The sequence below is a fragment of the Labrus mixtus genome, chromosome 8, assembly GCF_963584025.1.
Source record: "Labrus mixtus chromosome 8, fLabMix1.1, whole genome shotgun sequence".
In the NCBI taxonomy this organism is placed as follows: Eukaryota; Metazoa; Chordata; class Actinopteri; order Labriformes; family Labridae; genus Labrus; species Labrus mixtus.
The window spans coordinates 12,557,780-12,581,348 of NC_083619.1; the positions used below are offsets into that span (position 1 = coordinate 12,557,780).

Sequence of the window (23,569 nt, forward strand, 5' to 3'; positions counted from 1 at the left end):
GTGTGTGTGTGTGTGTGTGTGTGTGTGTGTGTGTGTGTGTGTGTGTGTGTGTGTGTGTGTGTGTGTGTGTGTGTGTGTGTGTGGCTAATGTTGCCAATGTTGGTATTTTAGATACCAGCGATGACTCTGCTTCTTTTATTCTTGGTAATTGTTTTGATGATTTTACAGTGTTATAGTTGAAGGATCTTTATCTTAAAGAGGTCATATTCTGCCTTTTTTGGGGTTCGTATATTTAATCTATGTACCTACTTTTGTACGTTCACAATAGCTAAAGTCCGAAAAAAGTGTCTGTTTTCATGTACTGCTCCTCCTTGCTCCCTCTACGCTCTGAGTCCGTCAGCTACGCTCTGCTGAGCCCACACTGTTAGACCCCACGTGGGCCAAGTCTGCTCTGATTGGTCTGCCGATCCGCTCTGTCGTTATTGGTCAGTTGCTCAGCACGCGTCTCGGAAATTTCAACATGAGCTGCAGGGCTTGCCACAACGAGCCAATGGGCTTAGATCAGTGATCTCACACTGACAATGACGTCACACTGACAATTTTTTATCGAGGGGGGCTAGAACCGAGCATTACATGCAGCTAATGCAGCTAACAGGAGGAGGTAGGAGAAGCTGCGTTTCTGCGGACTTTGAATTTTTGCACATAGATGTGCCTAAACATGCACAGGACACTTGGAAAACACACTAAAGAGCATATAAAACCAGAAAAAGCATAATATGGGACCTTTAAAAATAAAAGACAGTTCATTGATTCTAACTACATACAAATACATATGAAATCAAGTATAGGTTTTTGTCTGTGTTTTCTTTTTCTTTTCTTTTTGTAGTTTGGATGAGATCTTAATTTGAAGAGATTCTGAATAACCAGTTAATAGTTATATGACAAACTGAAGCTCTGTATAGAGAGCTGTGGTCTTTCTATGAATGAAAAATAAACATTTACTTTGGTTTGCCCTTTAAAACTCAGTATTACCTTTTATAGCAGCTGCGTTTCAGGCCAGTCTCTTTTAGTCAATGTGCAAACATAGATACAGTATATCCAACTGTCCAATCCGATAAAAATGAAACTTTGCATCAGTAGAGCTTTTTAGATATTCTTTGTTTGTGTTGTTGTTTGTCTCTCCGTGCAAACTCTCTCCACATACTCTCAGAGGAGTCCATGTGCAAACCAAATCTGCTGTTTACTTTCTGCCCGGCTGCCAGCAAACAAACAACTAATGGCAGCCATGGTAGCTTAGTTACCAACTGTCAACTGAATATTTGTTTACAAAATTTGGATTTATTATAAAAAAATGGAGAAAACAGAAACACACTCATAGAGAAAAATGTGTATATGCATAGACCGAGTATATACAAGAATTAAATGTTTGTTTTCATTAAGTGTCTTTTTCTATTGTAATAGATTATAATGCTACGGTACATGTGCCACAGAGAGACAGAAAGGAGGGATGAAGAGGAGGGAGCAGGTGGATAGACGACGACTGAGGGAACAATTTAAATCTCAAGAGGAAGGATGCAGTTTTAAAAGTGGACTTAAAAGCCACCGTGGGAGAAGAAGGCAGTGAAAAGCCTAAAATCCTGAATCCCGGTGCTTTCAGTGAGTTGTATGTACCTGTGGGAGCTGACCAGCTAACATTTCCTTAGTGTGCCAACAGTGAGTGTGTTAAAAGCCTGGGGAGATTAGTCCTATTGGTTTTGTGTTGAACAGAACTGGTTGTGTGCGATGAGGGACACAGAGAGAAGATGAGAAACTGACTGAGTTTCTGCAGAAGAAAACCAGAGTGATTTCACACCAGATTATCTCCCAATTTATCCCAGTTCTCTTGTCAGGACCAATCATTATCCCATCATTTTCTGTGTGTGTAGATATGTGATCAACTCTCAGAGAGAGAGAGAGAGAGAGAGTCCATCCAGACAGAAATATTAGAGGAAAGGTTTTGCATCAGCGGTGAAAAACTTTGCTGCAGAGTCATGTTCAGGAGCAGGTTTGTCTGCGTGAGACTCATTTGAATCCAATTAACATCCAAAAATACACTTTAAACAACAATAAAAGCCTTTGATGCATCACTTCTGCCTCGCAGCCACCAGAGGTTCAAAGACATTTATGCAAGCCAGAAAAGCCCAGGAGCAGTTTTAAAGAGCTAAGCAGATGCTTTTTTAGAAACCCATAAATGCCACGTTTAACGCTGACACAGATCAGACTGTGATGGTGACTCTGGCACTTTTATCAAAGATAGAAGAGGGAGAAGACTGCTCATTTCAATTCAATATCCTTGATTGACATAAGAGTTCAATTGAAAACATTGCCAAAATTTTGCTGAATTGATAGAAAGGGAGAAATTGTCATTACAGTGTCGGACTCTGTCCTCTATTTTTTACATCATGTCTTGCTTCCTGAGATCCTCCCGCTCCTGTCCGACAAAGATATGTGTGTGTTTGTAACCGGTTACCTGTTTGCATGCACCAAAGAACACTTGGTGGCTTCAAACGTCTTCATTGCCAAACAATAAGGAAAAGAAAGAGAAAAATGTTGAAACCAGATCCCCGGTGACATCTCAATCAGAAGGTCATTGTTTCATTGATTCAATATGCCAAACACTCACAGACACATGGGTCCAGTATCATTAACAGGGCGATCCAATCACCCTTCCTCTCTGTAATGAATGAAAGTGGTAATGAATGAGAGCAAGATAATCCTCCCCAATCTCTGTCTCCTTGACTCTTTGTTCAGGGAGCTGCACGCTCGGCTCTAATCAACCCTTCTGTTTGGCCTCCTGACATTTCCAATCCACGGACAGGCTGCCCGCCTTTGTGCGCTCATAGATACAGTTCTATTTTAAGGTCTCTCTGCCCACTCGCTTCCTTTCTTTGGCATCCCTCTTTTCAGTAAAGGAAACTCTTCCAATTGATTCAACTGTTACTTCACGCCATTGTGCTCCGTCTTTCCGTGGTTTTGTTGAACTGGATTTGTTCATCAGGTTTATCGCCGTGTTGTTGCGCTACACGCAGACAGAGTTCAGTTACTCTCACGTGTTTTAACACTTTTTCTCTGGCTGTTTTTTTCATGTAAAACAGAAAGAGGTACCAAAGACTGTCCCTGAACTCTCTCTGAATTGTATCCATCTGTCACTGTTGTAGAGAAGCTGCACTGTTTCCATGAAAACACTTCTTTAATGTTTCCTGTTCTCACATCTTGAGAGCATGATGTAATGATTTGAGTCAGGTGAAAGGGTTGCTTTAGCACTCAGGAATCTGAAGCGGAAACATTGATGTTGTGGATTAGGTCCATTAAAACTCTCAATCACAGAAAGTAGACATTTACTCTTTGTTTAGCAATTTTCTAACTCACACCAAGTTTTCACCTTAAGAAAATGGAGTTAGTTACTTTTCAAAGACTCCATGTCTAGTTGTGAGAATAAGTGTTCGACAGCAGAGGGCATGTTTTCTACTGGACTGTAACTTCTCTTTTGTTGCCCCCTCACACATGACACACTGCTGTCATCAGTAATGCAAGCAAAGTCAGTGTTTCTGGTTAATATACGAATCTGTGATGACCTTTATTATCAACTTATTATTATACCATACCCATAGTGCACCTCTGTGTTTTCAGTGTTTGGTGTCCTGTAGAATCCACTGGATGCCGTTCCACTTTCAAACTTCTTTTTCAGTGTTTATCTCCGAAGTTACAGTCATGGCTCTCTCTCCTGCCCGCTTTTTGCCCTCCCCTCCCTCTGCTGCCCCCCTGCAGCGTGTCCCTCCCCTCCTGCCGTACGTCCTCTGTTTTATGCGGTATGTCATTCTGCCTCCAGTTATTCGTCACTTTATCTCCATCTCTCTATCTAATTCACACTGTCCCTTTGTCCTCTCACCCTCTGCTGGGCTGTGTGCCCGGGCAGCTACTGTAGCTCTCTCTGATGCTGTCCTCTGTCACACACTGACTGCTGGAGTGAAGAAAAGTCAAGTTAAGACTTACTACAGAATAGTTTAGATATGTTTCCCATCTTTAGATGTTTGGATCTTTGTAGACTTTTTCATGGATACGACCAGATACTTACTACACAGTGTTCTTTGATTTATGGTGACACACCGTGATGTGTGTGTGTGATGGATGTCTGTTGTGTGTGCCAGAATAAAACGGGTAGACGAAATCACCTTGCAGTGAATCATTGTAGACAGAGTTTGTGGCAGTGTTGCATATCCTTGAGTATGAGTTGTTGTTTATGAGCTTCAAGCAGAGTGAGGTGAGTTTTAAGTCTTATGAGCCTCACATAAAGAAACATGTCTGCAACTAACTGAATACGCAAAAAGCACAGATGGAAATACTTGTTACTTTTATCGCCAATTAAAAGCTTATTATATCTGTCAAAGAGAAGAGGCAGAAAATGTTATACCTTTAAAGTTTTATATAGATGGGGTGATAGGAAATTAGCATACAAGTCATCACCTGAACTAATCTTTTATTAGAACTGTTGAACATGCAAAATAAATGAAATATAGAATACAAATGTCTGATTTAGGAAGATCAAGGAGTGTATGTTTTTAAATTTTTGGATAAACGGCGATTCATTTTCCCTTCTTTACTTGAATCATGTTGTGTAGCTGCCTCTGCTCTGCAGACACACAGAACACATTAACCAAATGACCTTCTGTCCTCTCTCCTGTTAAAGCAACAGTTCAACCTTTGTATCTAGATTAAACAGTTCAAGTTTATGGTGGTCTTACAGCATGTCTGGTTTACTGGGTCACTGGGTCACTCCAAACGTATAGTTTCTCAATAACTCTTGTCTGTTACCTTATCATGCCACATGCTCAGAAACCAAGCCATCAAATATTTACCGTGACCAAATACCCATCACAGAGTTATTCAGTGTCAAATTTATGAATGTGAAGTTTTTGGTTCAAACGTGGTCTTTTCAGGAATTAATTTGGATCCCACATAATACAGATTCAGACTGTCTTATGTCTATGACAGATCACTGTCATAGAACCAAAAGCCCACAGAAACTTGACTATTCACCATAAATAATACATTTCCTTCTCTGTCATTGTACAGTACAACACAAACAACTTCCCATAAGATAATAGTGACTGCTTCAGTATGTATTTGTTTTATTTCAGCACTTACATCTGAGCAGTTTTTATTTAAGTCCCACAAATTACCTGACTTGTTTCTTTTTTCACCTCAGAGGTTCTAATAGTAGATCATTTGTGTTGTTTTGTTTTATTATGGATTTTGTATTACACCATGTGTCCTTTGTTTGGTTGCCAGGGACTAAAACCAACACCTACATAGACAATTAAGGCCATTAGTCAAAAGAGTCAAAATCCTAAAAGTGTTGAGAATTAGCATGAGTGCTAAAACACTCAAACAGTGCATCTGGTTCATCCGCTGTCACTGTGATGTCCATGTTAAATAAATAATATATTCTATCCATTGCAATGATTGAACTATTCACACACACTGCCATTTTATTCCACATTTATTGGTTTGCTTCATCATTGGCTTTGAAATATTTATAACTGCTCATTTAAAAATATTCGTCCTTCCAACCTTTGGCCATACTCAAACTGTGAGAAAGTATGTTATGCAATCTAAGACTGTGATGCTATTCAGGAGCCAGTGGATCTGCACCAACATATTGGAACTATTATCAAGGAAAATTACAGAGTGGATATGTGAATAAGATTCTTCAGCGAAGAAGCTTTTTAAAAAAAATCTTATTCATGTAATGAGTCAATCTAAATGAACCTTGAGTGTGTCATTTACTGTTTATATTGTAGATATGCAGACACTGGCAGATGAATCAATGTACTCTGTGCAGTAAGAAAGAAGAGCAACAGAATGAGTAAAGACCAGGTCATTCTCAGACCTCTTGCATCCTCTCTGTGCCTTCTTTACACAGTCTACATGATTTGCTGTGCATCTTGTTGCTCCTCTGAGCTGGAACATTTCTTGCACTCAGAAAACACTTCTTTCAGCTGAAAGTTAAAATCTTTCAGCTGAAAGTTAAAATCTGTCAGCTGAAGACGGCTACACTAACGGGTTGTCCTGTAGTAACAGCAGCAGCCATGACGGATCCTCCCTCTAACAGCTTGTGCTTTGCTGCCAGAGAGATAAAAGGAGCCTCTGGATCACAGAGCAAAGGTCCTTTTTTTTTAGCTCCGTGTCAGGATTTGAGAGAGAGATGTCACCACCTGATCATTAAAACTATTACAGTTGTTTTAGTCTAGTTGTGTCCCTTTCTTTTACAAACGTGGACTTCCTGACCAGCAGTAATCTTTGATATGAAGACAAACTGCTGATAAAGATGTTATTCCTTTGGCCAAGCCTAGCTGAATGATGTAAATATTGCGTAACACATCGAACCGCTTGTTCCCAGTTTGTTTGTTTGTGTGTCATAAGTCTGAACTGTACTTACTTGAATTTGATAATAGGGATCTACAGTATTACCCAACCCTGTTCAAAGTTTTTATCTTGTGCAATGAAGCCCAATAAAGCAATAAACATGATATCACATGGCGAGTTGATTCATAGTTGATGTTTGAGTAACGTAACACATACATGTGAGGCCCTCCAGCAGCTAAACTTGAGTGGGCCCTTTTTCTGTTTTAAATTCTTGAAATGATTGAAAAGCCCCCCCTGGCCAACCGGGCTGAAGAGAGGGAGCGGCGCTGAACAAAGTAATAAAAAGTTTTCTTATAATTTCACAGGCTGCCATTCTAAAGCACAAATCAACACACTGTATCTTATGGAGTTAATAGTACAGAGTACATTTTAAACAGATCAACCTTTTTAACATGACAAACTATTAAGTCGCCTTCAAGGTTCTGATTCTGTGGCTGTCATCATGTGGGAGCTGTCCATGGTACTCCGGTATTTGACCCCTCCTCATTAGGCTACTCATTGTCACACTGCAGGCTATACGCTGCTGTAAAGCCCATCACTACTTTATTAAAACTAGCCTTAATGAAAACCTAAAAAGTAAAACGATGAAATGTTCTGATAAAGACTTGACCATTCTAGGCATTCTAGTTAACTTTTTTATCTTGCTGGCTGTAGCGTTGGCTGTAAAAGCTGTCGGCTATGAGACAAACGTACCTGCCAGACTGCTGACAGGACTACGGTTCCAAATATATAAAATCCAACGATTCGAAATTTCAGCCTATTTGATCAAAACCGAAAGTCTCTGACGTATCCTAAAGAAAACTGTCCACCAGCAACAATTACATTTTTATTTTTTTATTTTTACGCCGACAATAAAGACAGTCAAATGACATACACCCCATGTTGTGTGTGTGTGTGTGTGTGTATAAAGCCTGCATATGAGGAAAAAAAACCTGACAGGCATGAGAGTGGCTCTTTGGACCATGGGGTCGATTTGGTTGTGTGATGCTACAAGGAATTAATAAAGCCTTTAGCATCTGGCCTAAAACAGAGATGAAGAGATGAGCAGCATGCTTCAGAGTTCTGGTAAACTCAGTTCTTCTTTGTTCTGATTTGAAAACAGCTCTGACTGTAAACTTGATCAGAATACATGCTCCCCCCTCTGGAGCTGCAACAGGCTTTATACAACATATACAGAGTAGAACTCTCCAAGATCTGTAATCAGACCTGGATGTGTAAGATTGGATTTTTTCCTGTTAATACTTAAAAAAAAAAAAAAAAAAGAGTACTGATACAGAAATGTTTAATTTCCAATAACTAAAGCAGTTCTGGTCATGTAGATAACTTTGTGTTCATGTAGGACCCTCTAAGGCGATGTTTGGATTTTTCACATAATATATTCAGAGGGTCCAGCAGGGTCTGCTGTAGCTCTACAACAACCTTTAAAAAAATAACATGTGGTACTTACATTTGGGTATCAGACTCATACATGTGCCATCCCAAGACGGGCCTGCAGGCTTTGATCTCAGCCAGACACACTTGCAAATAAATTCCCTGCTAGCTCACTCCGTGTAAACACAGATAGCATCTGGTGAAGTGTTCTGCTGCAAAAGAAAACTCCAGTTTATCGCTCAGTGTGGTGAAGCAAAGATGACTTGTGCTTTCTGTTCATGGATGCACCTAAAAGAATAATATAATTCCATTTTTTTTTTGTGTTGCTCAAATTAAAGCCACTGACCTATTACTGTAGAGTAGAACAAACTGAACCAATTCTAGTGTGAGGGGCGGCGTTGATGTTTAATCTGTTTTTACGCATTTGAAATGGGCTTCTGTGTGGCCTGGCTGGAGAGCGACCTCGATGGTTACAACACAGCTGACCTTGCATGGCATCATGACTGCGAGCCAGAGATGAGGATTAACTGTCTGTGTCAGCAGAGGAGAGAGATGGCAATTCCCTGAAGCCAATTGACAATTTGTTCAGATGTAATGAAATGGTTGGTCGACCGCACGCCCCTCTATTCTGCCATCAAAAAACCTGCCTGTAGCAGCAGTGATTGCCTCATTTCAGAAAATTGAAAAAGCAAAGGTATAAAAGCATAATAATGACGAACTCAACGTTCAGCAAGACTTCGGCTTTTTTAACGGTTTGCGTCTAACATTTTGGAAGGTCTTAAAATGACCTACATTGACAGTAAAAGTTTGACTAATTATAGATATAGTACATCAAAGATTTAAAGATAAAGGACAAAATCCAAACCACTGTTCTCCACTGTAAATGTGAATCTGCAGCCAGTTAGCTTAGCTTAGCATATTAAAAATGGGGGGGAAAAGGGAAATAGCTATCCTGGCTCTGACAAGAGGTCAAAAGTTTGTCTCACCACCATCTATTAAGCTCACTTACTTAACATGCTATACTTTATTTGGTTAGTAATGGGGCTTTTAAGCGACTGCTCTGATGATTGCAGTTTTACAGGTTGTGTTGTGATAAACTTATTCTGTGCTTGCTGAAGGAACTTTTTGGAGTCTTGACATCAACATCAGGTTGTGATTTTCTTTACATTTGTTATGAACATTATAAACATGTCATAAACGAGTTATTTCCTCATTGGTCACAGAGGAGCTAGGCTAACTAGCTTCTGGCTTTATGCTTCATGCTTACTGTACAAACATCATGCCCCAAAATGACAAACTCTTGAGTGTCGGGAAGAGTTATCACATCCCTGAGACAAACTGAAGGTCTTGCCTTTGAAGCACTGTGTGAGAATCTTCAGGGTTTCTTTTCTGCTGGATGATCATCTGATGAAAACTGATTTTGATGTCCCAGCATGTGTCACTGATGGCCACATATGTTAAATGTCCCAGTCACTATTTCCATTGAGTCCAGCTGGAAATAAAAACAGTTCATGTGACCCTCAATCTTTTAGGCCAGCCCTCTGATTGGGCTAAAGGCTAACCTTTGACCATCATTAGACCGGAATGGAGCAATCAGTCCAGTTTTCATATCATCACCCTCCTCTCTCTCTACTCCACTGTCTGAGCTTGTATCCCATCTGTCCTCCTCACTGCTCATCTCTACTCTCCCTCGTTCCTCTTCATCACCCCCTCTACTCGTGTTCCTCTCCTCACCCTCCTCCTGCTTCTCTTGCTCGTTCCTCAGGCAATCTCGCTCTTTTTCGTCATTTTCTTCTTCTGTCTCTGACCTCTGCTCCTGCCCCGGCTCAATGTTTATCTTTGTCTCTGCTATTGTTTGATTCCTTCTCACACCTCCCACATCTGTCTCTGCCTGCAGCCAAGCTCTCAGCTTCTGCTCTCTGCGGCACCACTCCTCCTCCATCCTCTGATACATGTGGAGGGAGAAGTGCCATCCTCCGTTCTCCTGCAGCATGCCCTCCACTTTACCCAGCAGCTCTCTCACCTGCTCCTGCTCTCCCGCCTTTCTTTCATTTACCTCGCCTGCTCTGCTCTTCCGCCCCACCTCCTCCTCATTTTTCCTCCACCATGTCCCCTCCTTTTTCTTCCCACTTCCTTGGGTCTCCTGCTTTCTCCTCTCCTGCTTGCCAATATTTGCAGTTTTGTTGTCAAACACTTGGTATCTGTTGCGACATTTCTCCAGCAGCCACTGCAAAGCAGGGCCTCCTGATTGGATGCGTTCCTCCACACTCAGCCCTCTGCCCCCCAGCAAGTCTCCACATGTGAATAACACCATCGTGTGTCTCCACACTGAGGGGGTCAGCATCTCCATCCTCCTCTCCACCGCTCTCTGCTCCTGCTCCGTAAAGTCCAGTAGAGGGATCACTATCAGAATAACGTGAGGTCCTCCGAGTCCGCAAAGAGACAACGACCGCATCAGTTCAACTTTTTCCTCCCGGGGCACAAACTCCTCAGATGAGCCCCAGCCTTGTGCGTCCACAACGGTCACGATACGTCCAACAGTGGTGGCGCCGGCAGCTGTGCTGGCTCCGCCTCCTTTGGTGTCAAAAATCGGCCCCCCGCCTAGCAGCGTGTTACCAGTAGAGCTCTTGCCCGTCCGCCTGGGACCAACCAGCAGAATATTCAGTTCAACTGAGGCTGAAGGAGAGAAGGACAAGAGAGAAGCTGATTATAGTCAGCATGTGACAGCTTGTACCTCCTTTGAAGCAAATATTTGTGAACATGGTGTCTGGGGAGGTTTTAAGCTTCAACAAGTCATGCAATTCTCAAAGGTAAAAAAAAAAGTATGACTCTTCTTAGAGAAAGGAATTAATTATTCCATCTGATTGTTTTGAAGACACAAAGTAATTGTTAAAGGTTTTATAAGCACTTTAGTGAGATAACACATGTTTCTGCTGTTGCATTACTGCAAATATCTGCTTCTGATTGCAAGGCAACACACATTTGTCATCCCCCTGATAGTTAAGCATAGGTTGAAATGCAAAGACACAGTTGTTTGCTTCTGCAAAATGTGCTTGTCTCAAAAAATGATCCGATAACAACAACAAAGTTGTGTCTGAAATTTAAAAATCACCATACCATTACCGTTTCCATACCAGCTTCCCATGATGACAGTCTTGGTTGTAGAATATTTCTCGTGGCTGCTGGTGTTTTTTCTCTCCAGAAAAGAAGTGACACTACATCAGGGATCCCTGAAAACAGGTTTACAGGTGTCAACCGGAAAGTCTTTGAGAAATGTCTCCCTGGCTGAACTTTCTTCCTCACTGACTATCTGATAGCTCTGTGTACACACTTTCCTCTTATCAACCCTTTGACTGAAGCTCCTCCCATTTTATAGCTGACTCTGTATTCTTGAGAAACATACAACTGTCGAAGGGTTTATGATTCCAATCAAACAGTTTTTTCTCTCTCCAGGAAGTCTTTCACTGAGTTGAGTTAAGTTAAGTTAATTAAAATTAAGTCACAGTTTCATAGAGAATCATGAATGTTGCCATCAGCTATCATTCTTTTATTAGTGTCACTAACTGTTGCGTGGCTTTTGATGGGAAACGTGGAGCATTTTTACAACAGAGAGACCGTAGGAAGGCTTGGTTTCAGAAAGCTCTGTTGCATAACATGAGAGTCATCTATCTAAGGTTGTGTCATAGAAATCCAAGAAAGTGTGAAATCAGTGCAGCTCAAGTTGTCTGCCTGAACTAGCATATACACTTTTATTTATTATTAACCATATCCAGAATATTACTTAAGGAGTTAAGCAAGATTTTAAGTTAATATACCGAAAATGTAACTTTGGCATCACCCAGAAGTTGTCGTAAAGGTCTACAAGTTCCACCATTTAAGAAACACCAGTCTTTATACAAGCATGCTTGTATGTAGTTCATATGCATGTAATAAATCGACATTCTTATGAAATATAATTCAGTTTAAAAAAAATCAATACCTCAACTTTAAGGAAAAAAAATCATTAACCAAATGAACATTTCCTCCCGTAGTAAATAGATGTATAGATACAGTAAAACACACATCACCTTACTGAATGTTTATATCCTGAGTGTGTTGAAATCCTGAATGTCCAAAGTGACCTCGTACTATTTGTTTTACTTAAACATCTTTGTTTTACAGCTGTCACAACAGCCGTACATTGAGCTTTTTGTAGAGTAGGGGACCTCTCACGTTTTACATTCTGAAGGCTCCTCAACATGATCTTCTTCTGCTGCCCTTGTCTGATCTCATGCTTCACAGATTATAATAAACTCTAACCCTGAATCTGTGTGTTTGTGCATGTTCTGATTGATGTACTGCTTTTTGTGCTGTGCATTAGGATGCAATGACTTTGAAGCTTGACCTACACTATTGGCAACACATTTTATCTTCCACAACACAGTTGTGACTGTACTTTTTAAAATGTGTCTCTTGTGGTTCCCTGAACTTCATTTCAAGGCTATACGAAGAAAATCAGTGAAATCTCCCTTTAAGAAATGTACAAAGTTAGAGGTTGACCGATATGTCTGGCCTCATATTGGCCTGGTATGGGCTCATCATTGAGGTTATGTGTCAACATTTAAACAATTCTCGTTGTGATTTAAAAATAGATTTCCCATCAGAACTTTCTCACATACTGTACAGGCCGTACTGTCTGCAGTACTAGAACTAAAGAGCACTTTTTTTATCTGCACAAGAACTTAAATACTTATATTATATTAAAAATGTCTTCTTTAAATAAGGCAGCCTCCTGAGTACCTGAGTTTCAAATTCACGTGGAATCAAAAATACCATCAAGAAAATTCTGTGTTTAGTCCCCAATATTGTAGTTAATATTTGCTGAACTCTGAAATCAGAAACAACAGGGTAAAAAAAGAAAGATCACTTTCCTGTAAAGTTTTTGTTTTGTTCATTTTAGGACCGCATTATAAAGATCCTGTATAATGAATAAATCATTATCAGCCTCAAAAATGCCTTAGTGGTCTTACCCAAGCTGAAATATTAATATCCAAGACTAAGAGTTCAGTAAATGTATAAGTGATGGATGCTGTCATCTTTGTGTGTGACTCTCTTCTTCAGTCAGTAAAAACTTCATCACTCAGTATGAATGTAGAGATTTCCCTGCAGCAACTATAAACGTGTTGAATAGCTGCTTGTTAAAGGGTATACATCAAAATTCAAAATGTAATCTTTTTTTTTCTTCTTCTTTTTACCTCTTCTTCAAAATCAGTTAATGTTTAATTGAAAAAAGTGACATACCGGTGTAACGTTACAAACATTATCTCTATATCTCTCTGTTTACTGTACAGATCTTTTACTGCTGCATTTGTGTGTGTGTGTGTGTGTGTGCGTGTGCGTGTGCAAACATACACTCGGATATCTCTGACCTGGCAGGTGAAGCCGGTAAAGGATCAGCAGGGTTCTTATCTAAGTCTGGCTCGCTCAGGTCAGCGGTGAGAGCCCTCGAGCGCACGTGAGCGAATGTGTGAGAGCTTATGCCTGTATACGTGTTAATGCACGTGTGTGTGTGTGTGTTTTTCTCACCTTCATTTAGGCTGCACATCATCCACTGAAGCTGCTGCAGAGAAGGTGTCTCCTCTTTTTCACCAACTTTTCTCTCCTGTCGTTGTGTGTTTGTTCTGTTTTGATCTCAGCTCTCTGATCTATTCAACCTTTTTTCTTCTGCTTCATCTCAACCTCCTTCATCTTTACCTCTGCTTTTGTTCTTTTATCTGACACAAACACAATTGCACACTAAGCTTTTCTTATCGTCTGTATAATGAGCTGACCTTTAATGAGGCTGTCAATCACCTTCCAACTTGTTGGTCACACTGCAGAATGAATATAGATATCGTTTATTTTTATACCTCCTCCAACCTTGAAAAGTGTTTTTTGTGTCTTTGAATCCATTTAGATGCTTTGATTTAAATTATGGATGTTCCTTTGTTTTTAGATGATTTTTCTATCTTCTACACAGACATACACTTTTCTTGGTAGATTAAAGGGAAATATGTAAATATAATATATAAAAGGATTATTCCCAAAGAGTTATCTTAATCTAAATACATGTTTTTTCATTTATTTACCACAAATATACACTAAATGGATAGCACGCTTATGTTTGATACTGTGTGTAGCACAGTTACTCAAAGTGTTTAACTAAATGAAACATACAGTTCCTTTTCTTGGCCCGTTGGGGGCAGTGTAACAAGCCCCCATGTGTCCATGTGTTAGAAACAAGAGGTCATCTTTTAAGCAAACACATCCAGCAGACAAATAGTCCTTCATATGGAGATATGAGAGCCACCTGACAAATGTCAGTCCAATGTTGCCTTTGTTCGTTTTTTTTTTGGCTTTAAGTTACTAAATGCTCAATTTTGTTCACCAGCTCACTCTCATGTGTTGCTCCTTTTGAAATAATGCCAATATGAGCATTGTGAGTGAACCAATACATCTTTTAAAAACAGTGAAGAGAAGCTAAAATGCTGCAAACAGAGTAGAGGGTAACTGACATGCTCAGTAATAACTCTCTTAGGTTTGTCAACACAGCTTACACCTTTCATTTTCACATCTTTTATATTTTTCAATCTCAAGTGTTGCTTTAAAAACCTTTTTTATATTATATGGATGTTTGCCATTTCTTATTTTGTTCAGTCTCAGGCAGATCGAGATCAATCTCTCCTGCACATCTCTATTTTGTTTTAAAGCACATCAACAAAATACCACTTTGGATCAACATCAGCACCTTCTCTGCAGGATATTATTATGTTTTAAAACCTGTGTGCAAGCAGGAATATTAATTAAAGGCGGGCTTAGTAAATTTTACCCACCAATTTCTTAATATTGACATTTTTATGAGTAAAGTCCACCTCCCTGCAGTTTGTTACTGTCAAGGATATGTGAGGGTCAGACAGGCCGGCTGTGCTCTCCTCCTCTCCTATTCATCATCCTCCCTCCTCTTTATGTCCATCCTCGTCTCTCATCTCAGCACCTCCTCCATCTTTCTCTCTTACGTTTTTTTTTACTCCCTTCACCACCTAGTCCACCTCCCTTTGCTCTCTTTCTTTTCCTTCCTCTCCTTCAGATCTCTCCTCCTCCTGTTTCTCTTATCACTTTGCCTCTCTTCCCGGAGGAGACGGTGAGCAGTGGATTTACAGTAAAGCACGATGATAAAGAGAGAGCAGGGCTTTAAAAAGAAACTCTGGCATGGCTTGTATTACCACCAACTCCTCTCTACCAGCCAGTTTCTTCCCACAGCTCCCATCTTTCTGTGTGACACCAGTGTGCTTGCTGAGATATGACTCACTCCACAGGAGCCAAAGAAAAAAGTTAGCTTTGGCCAAATATCTTAAAATTGCTCAGGGAGGTCTTTGGAGAAAAGGATTTCACACCCTCCTCTCTTAAATGTGTGTGGGACGGACTCAGTACAACTATGTTTGTAGCCATTAGTCCTCCCACCCTGTGGCTGCAGCCTTTTTTTAGCACTAAAGGGTTTTCTAACAAATCCTCCCCAGATTGTAGCATTAGTTCTGCACAACTCGCTGCTTCAATGTCGTTTGGAGTGTGATGGTGCCATAAAGTGGAAGTGTTTAACAATGTGCAGGGGGAGAGGATAGAGAACACCAGCAGAGGAACATTAGTTATAGATAACACACACTTCCTTTAAGGGGCTTTATAGGGTGTTGGCGTTTAGAGTTCAGTGTGTCATGTGTTTTAAAAAGGAGGACACTGTACCTAAAGAGAATCACTCCTGCCTCTCACTCAATCCTCACTGACTGCATCGCAGACATTCAGACCAACTTTCTCAAACTCAACTGCGACAAATCAGAAGTCATTATCATCGACCCCAAATCCATTATCAAATCCACCAACAACTTCTCCCTTACGATCGATGGCTCCACAGTGCTCCCTTCCCCCCACATCCGTAACCTTGGTGTCATCTTCGACCAAACCCTTTCTTTCGACAAACACATTAAACAAATCACCAAAACAGCCTTTTTCCACCTCAGAAACATCGGGTTAGGGCCTTCTCCATTGCAGCTCCCACCCTCTGGAACTCTCTCCCTAAAAACACCAGAGACTCCCCCACACTCACTTCCTACAAGAAATCCCTAAAAACTCACCTTTTCATCACCGCCTACAACCACTGACTCTCATCCTCTTCCTTCGACACTATTTCTATTTTGTATTGTTCTCTTAGTTTTTGCTTTTTTTTGTTGTTTCCTATCAAAGCGTCTTTGAGTATTTAGAAAAGGGCTATATAAATCTAATTTATTATTATTATCATCATTATTATTATTATTATTATCATTATTATTATTATTATTAATAAAGATTGAACCCTTGCAGAACTGCTTTGATTTCGAGTTGGATTCATGGATCGTCAGTATAAAAGCTTCCTTTGCAGATTATTTTGTGTCCCTATCAGGGAATTGTTGCAATAGCATGAGTTTGTAGAAAATATATGTTCCTGTCAGACTAACCACAGCTGACCGATGTGTTCATGTCTGGTTATAATTGTGAGATATTTTGATACTTATTACCTTTTGGGCTTTTTATGCCTTTATTGTAGAGAATAGTGTATAGAGTTTGAACCCGGGTCACCCACTTGGAGAAATATAGCATCCGTACATGGCGCTCGTGCAGTAATCACTAGACTACCTGCGCCCCTTGACACTTTTTTATGCCAGGTGCTGGGTTCTGAGATTGTTCATTGTTAATGTTGTGTGCCTTATAACCACATTGCTGAAAAGGAGTGTGACATTGAACTGATCTGAAATGCAAACCGAGTGATTTAACCTAAAAATAAACATTTGAGAACACTTTTGATGCTTTGCTGTTTGAACTTTCTCATGCAACAGACACATAGAAGTGTGAAGTTCAATATGCAGCTCTACTTTGAACTCTCGTGGGCTTATTCATCCTTGAAAGAGCTCAGAGCCTCTGCCTGTTGTTTATTTCACAGCTGTGGAGTCTCATTTGATTCTCTCATGTTTGTGTTTGTCAGTTTGATTTCCTGTATTCGTGACCTAGCATGTGAGCTCCGTGCGTCTGTTTTTCTACGTGCCAATTTGTGAGCGAGACAGGTTTGTGGATTTCCTTTGTGTAAATGTTTGATCTTTGAAGTGTTTACAAGAAAACACTCTGCTGTGGCTCGATAGCATGGCATTAGATCGAGGGAGAAAAAGTTCAGGTTAGCTGTGAAATAAACACCAGGTTACATTATTGAGCTGTCGGTGTTTTTAACCTTTGACAGGTTATTTCTGGTTTTCGTACACATGCTTATGGAGAAGCTCTGGGGTGGCATATTAGTCCAATGTAATCACTGTTTTCTTATAAAAGCCTTGTTATAACAGTGTTGTTCATTTCCCCTATTATATTGACTTTAATTAAAGGATTAAAGGATTACATGCTCCTCTGAATTTGTCAACCTCTGGGGCTTAGAACCACTTCCAAATTCAGCATTGTCATCAAGCTAAACAAACATATGTCTTATATCTATTGTTAACATTTTAAAGATGTAACAGCAATGATTTCTTATGTGTGCCCCCCCCCCCCCCCCCCAAAAAAAAAAAAAAAAAACAAACCCAGAAGGAGACAGAAACACTGTGTCCTTGGAAAGAGTAAAAACCTCAAATTTTCAAATGAAGATTGTTTAAAAGGAAAGGAGTGATGGAGAGGAGAGTAGAAGTATGCAGAGTGGATTCTTCTGTGCTGGTGTTGAAGGAGGAAAGAGGAGAGAAGTGTCGTGTTACAGAAGAGCTGGAGCTGTAGATAGAGGAGGGGGGAAGACTTCAGGAGAGAGAGAGATGAAGGGAAGGGATGATGTTTCCATGAACCGTCTCCCTTATATAATGTGTGTTATATTCATCCCCACATTCTCAGTGGGACAGTTCTAGCTAATGCACCTAGTTGATCTTAAGAGTGTAACGTATTCACTGCGGTGACATTTGCCTGTTCAGGAGTTCTCTCCAGGGGATCAAAATGTTTTGTTGTGACTGATGTCAGCACCCCGACCTGCTGTTATCAATCTCTTTTTTTCTTTTTTAAAGATTTGTTGTCAGGCTCTAAGTGCCTTTATTTTAGGCTGTGGATAGAGAAGGTAGTCAGAAGGAGAGAACGAGTGCTGAATGACGTGCAGAAAAGGAGCCACAAGTCAGACTCGAGCCCAGGCCACCTGGGGTTGACAGTCAAGAAGAGCTTAGTCTCCCACAAACAAGCTTAAACATGCCCTCATTAACAAGTTTATATGACTTTCATAGCTGCAGGTTTCTCACTGTTTATAACTTTGACTTTAGTTTCTCCTCTCTTCTGGACTTTTTTTTAATACGTTTCTTTCTTTGACACTGATCGTCTGTCAGGCTTTATTTAGCTCCCAGCCCTCCCCTCAGGTTACTTTTTACATTCATCATAAAAGTGATGCTGCCGTTGCCATTTTCATCTTCTCTTCCATTATCGGTGTCTATAGACAATAAATCCTGCTCTGCTCAGCTCTGCAGTGTGCTGCATCTCATTACAGGCGTCATGTCACATCGTGTGCCCCTGTTACTGCTTGTTCCTGTCGCAGCAGACCCCGAGGTCACACTTCATATCCATATAGAACGTCTCATCAGGAAAGTTACTCACTCACTGGGATCGCTTCACATGTGGCATCAGTCTCACATTGTCTGGTTGCCTCATCAGTGGAGCCTTCTTACAAGATATATAGATGTCTGCAATCTTTTATAAGATGAATAAATAAAAACAGTAGATCTGTGTGTGAGTTGCTGAGGGTTGTATTTTTAATTCTCAAACCAGCAAAAAACAAGTGATTAAAGGGGGGAAAACTCACCTATTACATGCTTCTTGTTCATAATCGTATTTCTTTTTCTGATGTAATGGGCAACATTTCCCACAGGGGTCATTCAGGATACATCTCGTGGTTAAAACGACAAATTCAATTCAGCTCTGAGCTCAATAACGACCTTTCCTGAAAACTAAAAAAAAGAAATAATCTGACCTGTGATAACTGCTGCTTAATGAAAATGTCATCAACAGAAAAATCACAAATTCCATCTTCTCCTTTTATCTGATTGTTTGGCAGGATGGAAATGTTTACTCATATTGAAGACATTCAGTCCTGCAGCAGCATTTAGAACATTATTCTTCCTAATGCAGCGAATGTGTAATGATGCTCGGGTTAATGACCTGCTGCTGATCTTCTCCTTGTTCTCTCTCGTCGTTAGCATCTCTCTCACACCACTAGAAGAGTGGCTGAGAGGGTGAAACATGATAGAAATGTGCTATTAAAAATACATCTAATGGTTAATGCATTAGAGTGTTGCAATAGGAGATGTTAAGCTGAGGTAATCATTAGTATAATGCAACAAAAGGCTGTTATAGTCACGGGGAGGAAGAAGATGAATAATGTGTAAATGATCAGAACCTGTAGTAAGTTACACTGATTATCCCTGAGCTTATATCATGAAGGTTGTAGACCAAGTACCCTGCAGCACGTGTTATACACCAGACAAATATGATGAAAACTTTTATAATGCATGATGTCTCACCTAGAAGGAATTTCAAATATGTTGACTGAAAGTTGCTCTCAGCCTGGAGTAATTTCATCTGGATTTTCAGACATTCTTGCTTAACAACACAACACACAGACACAATGAGCAACTTGCTGGTGCTCACAAGGGAGCAGTTAGCAGCTAAAGAAGCCGATATATCACTGAATAACCGATGGAGACCAAAACGGAGCTAAAAGACAGTGAATATGGGACTTATATCTGTGAGTTGGCTCGCAACAAAAAGCTTACAGAATGCTGCTGATGCAGCTGTTTGCTCACAATCCTGCCAGTGTTTTCATCCCGTCTCCTCCATCCTTCAAGTGTGTCTGAAGTTCATCTCAATGCATTCCGATAAAGGATTATAGAACCTTTTATGAGACATTATAGAAAATCCTTAATGTGCATTATAAATGTTATATGTATGGGCTCAATAGAAAGTATTGCTGATCATTTAGCAGAGTACAGAGACAGAGCAGTGCTGTTTGAACCCTTTCATATTGATTTATTTGTCTTATCCAACTCGACAGGCTAATTTAATCTTCTTTAATGCAGGCTACAACTAGTGATTTTTCCTTCTTCAGTCTACTCCTTAAGTTAATATTTTGAGCTCTTTAAGTGAGAGGAAGAAAGAAATAAAGAGATGGAAACCCAGAGAGTCGACATTATCTCAGTTCAATCAGCAACAGAAGATTGTCTCCACATAGCTGAGCACCAGCGAGTCAGAGAGCGTGCTCAAATGAATGTGATTTAATACAAATTTGCTCCCCTTGATAGGAACATGCACATAACAAACTGCACGAGCCCGCAGACACTTATAAGATTCAGAAATGATTTAGGCCACAGTAACCTCGGCTTGATGTGAACAGAGCCAGTCTGCTGTGGTTTCAGTTGACCTTCCCACTCCATTAGCTACTTTTCTCTCCAAGCCTGCGAAACTAAACTAATATAGCATTTTTGTCAGAACTGACGAGTCAAATGTGAGGAAACACAACTTATCTGCATCATTGCGCCTGTGTATTGTCACACAGTCAATTTAATCATATGTAACAGATTTAACATGTATTCTATATCAGGCTCCTTCAGCGCACTGCTTTTGATTGTCACACCACTCAGCCTTCTTCCGACAACAATTATCTCCTGTAAATTTCCTATCAACGTGATGAGAGCTGCTCTGATAATGGAGGCATAATTGAGAGCCAAGCAGAGGTGGAAACGCATCATTGTGACTGAAAAACTGTGTTCTTCTGTGAGCACGGATGAGCATTAATGAGACAGTCACACTTCAAGGACACCCACATGTTGAGCTGAGTGTGTGTGTGTGTGTGTGTGTGTGTGTGTGTGTGTGTGTGTGTGTGTGTGTGTGTGTGTGTGTGTGTGTGTGTGTGTGTGTGTGTGTGTGTGTGTGTGTGTGTGTGTGTGTGTGTGTGTGTGTGTGTGTGTGTGTGTGTGTGTGTGTGTGTGTGTGTGTGTGTGTGTGTGTGTGTGTGTGTGTGTGTGTGTGTGTGTGTGTGAGGCTGGGTTGTCCTGTTGATTTAACCTTGAAAACACACACACAGAGCAGGTGTTGGAGGACATCCAGAATGCCAACAGGTGATGTAGGTGTGTGTTTTTTATCCAAAACAAGAACAGCAGGGGCAGACAGTCTGATGATGTCACTCAGCACCAGTAGATTAGACACATAGCACTTATTAAAGCCCAATTTTAAGATAAGTAATAGAAATACGTTATCTTCAACCAAGGATTCTATTCTTTAGTGATTTATCTACCGATTATATTCACAAACGTTCATCTTTAAGTCTATGAAATGTGGAGTTGAATCTCTTCACACACATTCAAACATCTTGCTTGCTATAGGCTGTGTCTCTGCTCCTGTTTGAGTTTAAACGCATCTTTTCCCTCTCTCCTCTTCCATCTGACTGACTTCTGTTGTTGCTGTCCTGCCTCACTGACCTGCAGTTTCTCCCGCCTGGTGCTCGGGTGATTGGGTGCCTTTGTATTGGTGGGGTCACTAGGTTCTGAAGCTCGACATATAAAGTGCAGTTCAGTAAGCTGTGCGTGTGTGTGTGTGTGTGGTGGAAGGGGTGATATAGGATCATGGAGGTCATTACGTAACATACAGGTCCCTCCCACTCCGCTGTTTTTTGTAGTAATATAGACCAATCAGATGTGATGTGTTTGTGTGTTTGTTATGTGTGTTCACACTGAAGCTAGAAGGACACAGAGGAGACTATTGGCGTTTGATGAGCATGTTTACAGTCTGTTTGTTTCCTTTGTTTGTTTACTGGGTTCGATTGTAAAAAAAAAAAAACTTTACGTAAGAGTTTGATCCAACACATGAAAGAATCAACCACACACTTCCTTACAATCACCAAAGGGTTATAAAATAATCCATAACAAGTTTAGTTTTCATTATTTTGTCAGTCATATCCTTCTCATGTCTTCCTTAAAGTTCTAGCTGACCAGGCTGTTTTTTTAACTTTGTCTGCAGATGAAACATTAACACTTTAGGGCTTAGATCCCGTCTCACTGGTAAAAAAAAAAAAAAAAACATATTTTAGAACTTTTCTTTTGGACCCAGACAAAATCATTAACTTTTCATCGAATAATTAAAATAATGAAAAAACCTTTAAATATCTTACATTTGGTATCTTCAGAAGTGTGTCAGAAGTATGTAAAGCTAGTGTGACATTTTATAGTTTTTAAATTGAATTTGTCAGTGCTCTGTGTTCATTAAAATTTGTCGTAATGACACCTAATTTAAAGTTACGCGAAGAAAGAGCTGCTCTCTTGTAAAAGTTGCTGAACGTATGGCAATCCTGAAAAAACCTGCGTTCAGTTCTTGAACGTTTAACCTGCTGCTGAGTCCTGTCAAATATCCTGATGAGTTTAATTGAGATTTTCTTGACATGTAACAGATCTGTAAGCAGTTTTTGTTGTCAGCAGAAGATGTGAAAAGTTAATTAAATACGACAACATGAAATAACAGCTGCAGCAAACTCACAAAAGCACAACGTTCCAATGCAAACTGTAAGCCCCATGAGCTTCTCATATTCCTCTAAAATTGGCATGAAGGGATCAGAAAGATCATATCTGTCGAGAAGAATCGTCGCTCTGTGTGAAAAATGTTGAGCAACAAACTCAGTCCTCTCACTTTCTGCACTCCCAAATGAAGAGCTTTACTAGACAGAAGGTAGCTGAAACTTTCATTTGAGCTGATATGAAAAAATATGTTGAATTAGCTGGTAAAAACAAACAGCTTGTTTCCTTTTTTTTTTACATTGCAAAGAAGGACTTGTTAGCATCACAGCTCAGATAATCTGGTTCTTTTGTTACACTAGAACCAGACCCGAAAAGGAACAATAATCCACTCCACATCTGCTAAGCTAAAAGAGCCTGACTGGGGCGCTGGTGGCGCAGTGGTTAGTGTGCATATGGAAGCTATAGTCCTCAAAGCGGGCGGCCCAGGTTTGAATCCAGCCTGTGGCTCCTTTCCCGCATGTCATTCCCCTCTCTCTCTCTCCCTGATTTCAAACTCTATCCACTGTCCTATCTCTACAATAAAGGCACAAAAAGCACAAAAATAAAGCTTTAAAAAAAAGAGCCTGACTTATTGTTTAGCCTTTATTTTTTCAAAAGAAAATTCTGAAACAGAAACTACTTTGAGTTTGCATCTATGGTGGAGTATTGACTGAGAGACAACATCCCTCCACCTGCTCTCCTCTGCAGTGTGTGTGTCCTGCGGCTCAGGCCGCAGCCTCATGTATCAGTTTCCTCCTTAACCCTGGTGTGAAGATGAAGGTCGAAGAGAGCATGTAACACAAATAAGAGATCTCTTTATCACAAGTTTTTTAAATGTCATGTTTTAAAGAGTGACAAATAGTATTTGTGTTCAAGTGGACTCAAAGTCATGTGACTTTAAGTTGATACAAGCAGGTTTCATTGGTGTGTGTGTGTGTGTGTGTGTGTGTGTGTGTGTGTGTGTGTGTGTGTGTGTGTGTGTGTGTGTGTGTGTGTGTGTGTGTGTGTGTGTGTGTGTGTGTGTGTGTGTGTGTGTGTGTGTGTGTGTGTGTCTGTTTGTGTGTGTAAAGAGGAGGTTTAAATATTTAAAGGTGTCTACTATCACTCTCTTTACCGCTCTACTTCTGTTTCTTTTTCCTTCATGCACAAGAAATGTTAACATGTTTTATGTACGATTTAAAGGCTGAGGTTCAAATTTCAAC

The 23,569-nt window shown here is 40.3% G+C and overlaps 2 protein-coding genes across 5 annotated transcripts in view; one reads left to right on the plus strand and one right to left on the minus strand.

Annotated features, from left to right (window-relative positions):
* Nucleotides 1–23,569, plus strand: part of LOC132978976 (SPRY domain-containing SOCS box protein 4-like) — a 72,576-nt gene that overhangs the window by 46,510 nt on the left and 2,497 nt on the right. The gene's annotated exons all lie outside the window — the stretch shown is intronic.
* Nucleotides 9,305–11,081, minus strand: zgc:136870 (uncharacterized protein LOC664693 homolog). Its single transcript, XM_061043701.1, has 2 exons — nucleotides 10,894–11,081; nucleotides 9,305–10,452 (listed from the first exon to the last, which is right to left on the minus strand). Exons 1-2 carry the CDS (start codon nucleotides 10,919–10,921, stop codon nucleotides 9,305–9,307), a joined length of 1,176 nt encoding a protein of 391 aa, XP_060899684.1. The 5' UTR covers nucleotides 10,922–11,081.

What these genes read in the sequence shown, in the direction of transcription:
- zgc:136870 (XM_061043701.1), bottom strand. Translation starts at nt 10,921, where the DNA reads ATGGGAAGCTGGTATGGAAACGGTAATG. An exon ending in CTGGTATGGAAACGGTAATG is followed by an intron (nt 10,453 to 10,893) that starts GTATGGTGATTT and finishes TCTCTCCTTCAG; the next exon opens with CCTCAGTTGAACTGAATATT.